The sequence below is a fragment of the Montipora foliosa genome, chromosome 11 (assembly GCF_036669935.1).
Source record: "Montipora foliosa isolate CH-2021 chromosome 11, ASM3666993v2, whole genome shotgun sequence".
Taxonomy (NCBI): Eukaryota; Metazoa; Cnidaria; class Anthozoa; order Scleractinia; family Acroporidae; genus Montipora; species Montipora foliosa.
Genome location: NC_090879.1, coordinates 24,957,354 through 24,959,853, shown reverse-complemented (window position 1 = coordinate 24,959,853; position 2,500 = coordinate 24,957,354). Strand labels below are relative to the sequence as shown.

Here is a 2,500-nt window from a genome sequence, read left to right as displayed (position 1 = left end):
TTCCGGTCGGAGGATCAGTTGCGGTCCAATTTAGGGATCATTTCCGGTCCAGGGAGATATGATAACTTACCGTTAGAGGAATATCCGGCAACATGGGCAGCACAGATTATAAGGCCAAAAAGCAACAAAGCGTATATTCTGGACATCTGTCAAAAAATTAGACAAATACGGACTTTATTTTCTCCCACTGTTTGACTGAACAAAATTGTTGAGTATACAGCCGCCTACCATTCTTTACTAAATTGAAAACTGAAATCATTGTCAGAGAATGTTATTAAAGTGACTATGACCAAGCTATTTTGCTTAATAACCTTACGTTTTGAGTAGTTCTGGCGACGACTTAGTGCGAAACAATCCAATGGAATATATGGATTTCCCGACCACTTTGTGCTTTCTCTGAGAAAAATTCAAGCAACTGATGCTTATCTCGGAGGAAACGCACTTCTTTTTATCCCTAAGACTACCACTGTCTCAAAAAACAAAACAAGAAAATTTTCGTCCCAGCAAATAGGGCCATTTTAGAAATATCAAATACTCAGCTTGACAGTGAGGCAGTGAGGACAAAAACAATAGAAACACGTTGAAATGAACGTGAAAAATATTTACATATTCGTTTTGCCAAAGCTTTAGTCAAAATTTTATAGTCAACATTAAGTAGAGATATAGGACGCCAGTTTGCGAGTTCCTTAAGGTCTCCATCGGCTTTTGGTATTAAAGTTATAATTCCCCTCCTTTGCGAAATTGATAGTGATCCGTTTTGAAAAGCTGCCGCGTAAGAATTGAGCAAATCTCTCCAAATGAGGTCATAGAAAGACTCGTAAAATTCTTTAGTGAAACCATCTTCACCTGGAGTTTTATTATCCGAGAAAGAGCGCACCACTTCTTTGAATTCCTCGTATTGAAAATCATGTTCTAGTGAATCTCGTTCCTCAGTATTCAAATGAGGGATTTCAATACCCTCAACAAAAGTTTCAAAACTCTCATTTTCACCTTGTGGTACGCTATTAAGATCTTTTTTGGATGATACATATTGCTATATATAAAAATTTTCGAGCTCTTTCTCAATCTGTTTTGGATCTGTTATCGTTTCTCCATCCCTCAATTTCACCTCGCGTATAAGCTTTTTTTCATAGTTCATTTTCTCCAAGTTGAATAATAATAATAATAATAATAATAATAATAATAATAATAATAATAATAATAATAATCTTTATTTATATAGGGTTATTTCTACTGAGAAACCAATAACGCTTTACAATAATAATACGTGCAAAATATATGATAATAAAACATGAAAATAATAGATAATAGTAATACCTAAAATATACAAAAGACTATAATATGAATAACTAATCAAGATAAATATTTACAAGAAAAATAATTCAACAATAATAAAAGAGTTAAAATGCTTCTTAAAAAGAACGTTTAAAAAGAAATGTTTTGATCTGCTTCTTAAAGGTGCTTAAAGATTCAGTTTCTCTAATATTGTTAGGAAGGCTGTTCCATAACATAGGACCATTAACAGAAAAAGCTCTTCTTCCATAAGTCTTGAGGTTGTACCGCGGAACAACGAGGAGTCTTTTGGAGGAAGAGCTTAAAGACCTGGTCGGTTCATATTTAGTGATCCTGTCAGATATAAAGAGTGGCGCAGTGCCGTGGTATGCCTTAAAAACTAGTACTAGGATCTTAAATTCAATTCTGACAGCAACAGGCAACCAGTGGAGTTCTTTAAGTATCGGAGTAATATGTTCAGTCTTCTGAGTGAATGATAGTAAACGGGCAGCAGAGTTCTGTACAAATTGAAGTTTTTGAAGGAGGTTTTGTGGCAGTCCGGATAGTAGCGAATTACAACAATCAAGTCTAGAAGTCACAAACGCATGTATAAGTATTGCAAAGTGTTGATAAGATAGAAATCTCCTTATTGTAGCTAAATGTCGAAGTTGATAAAAGGCAGTCTTGCAGACGGAGTTAACATGTTTCTTCATCAGTAGCGTCTTGTCGAACCAGACTCCAATGTTTCTAACAGATTCGGAGGCTTTAATTAGTTCAGTGCCAGCATACACAGAATCCAGAGATGGAGACGGTCTGTGAAAATTTCACAGTTCGCTGATGACACCACCATAATAACAGAAAATGTTGAATCACTCAAACATCATTTACAGATCTTGGATCGCTTTGGAAATATCTCAGGATTAAAATTAAATAAGAAAAAAACAAAAGCTATGTGGATGGGTTCCATGAAAGATTGTAAGTTAAAGGTACTTGACTTTAAGACAACAAAAGAACCCATTAAAGCTCTTGGAGTTAATCTATCCTACAATACAAACAAATGTATTGAAGAAAACTTTTATGCAAAGATCAAGATTGAACTTATGGCTCTCAAGAGGTGTTACGATGTACGTAGCCAAAACGCTGGACTGGGGCCGGGGTAGGGACCGGGGTCGGGGTCGGGGTGTCATTTTTTTTTCCAATTTTTTGTCGTTACTCTCCAGTACTATTA

At 35.5% G+C, this 2,500-nt stretch overlaps 4 protein-coding genes across 4 annotated transcripts in view; 1 reads left to right on the top strand and 3 right to left on the bottom strand.

Annotated features, from left to right (window-relative positions):
• LOC137976123 (neuronal pentraxin-2-like) overlaps positions 1-420 on the bottom strand; it is a 36,193-nt gene extending 35,773 nt beyond the window's left edge. The window contains exon 1 of the mRNA XM_068823408.1: positions 317-420. The gene's annotated coding sequence lies outside the window, so the exon portion shown is untranslated. The remainder of the gene's footprint in view (positions 1-316) is intronic.
• LOC137976120 (neuronal pentraxin-2-like) overlaps positions 1-2,500 on the bottom strand; it is a 207,046-nt gene that overhangs the window by 152,516 nt on the left and 52,030 nt on the right. The gene's annotated exons all lie outside the window — the stretch shown is intronic.
• Positions 1-2,500, bottom strand: part of LOC137976127 (neuronal pentraxin-2-like) — a 51,944-nt gene that overhangs the window by 23,109 nt on the left and 26,335 nt on the right. Inside the window, exon 2 of the mRNA XM_068823416.1 lies at positions 71-146. Coding sequence (XP_068679517.1) covers positions 71-146 — 76 coding nt within the window. The remainder of the gene's footprint in view (positions 1-70; positions 147-2,500) is intronic.
• The window catches only part of LOC137976119 (uncharacterized), a 28,800-nt gene that overhangs the window by 4,086 nt on the left and 22,214 nt on the right, over positions 1-2,500 (top strand). The gene's annotated exons all lie outside the window — the stretch shown is intronic.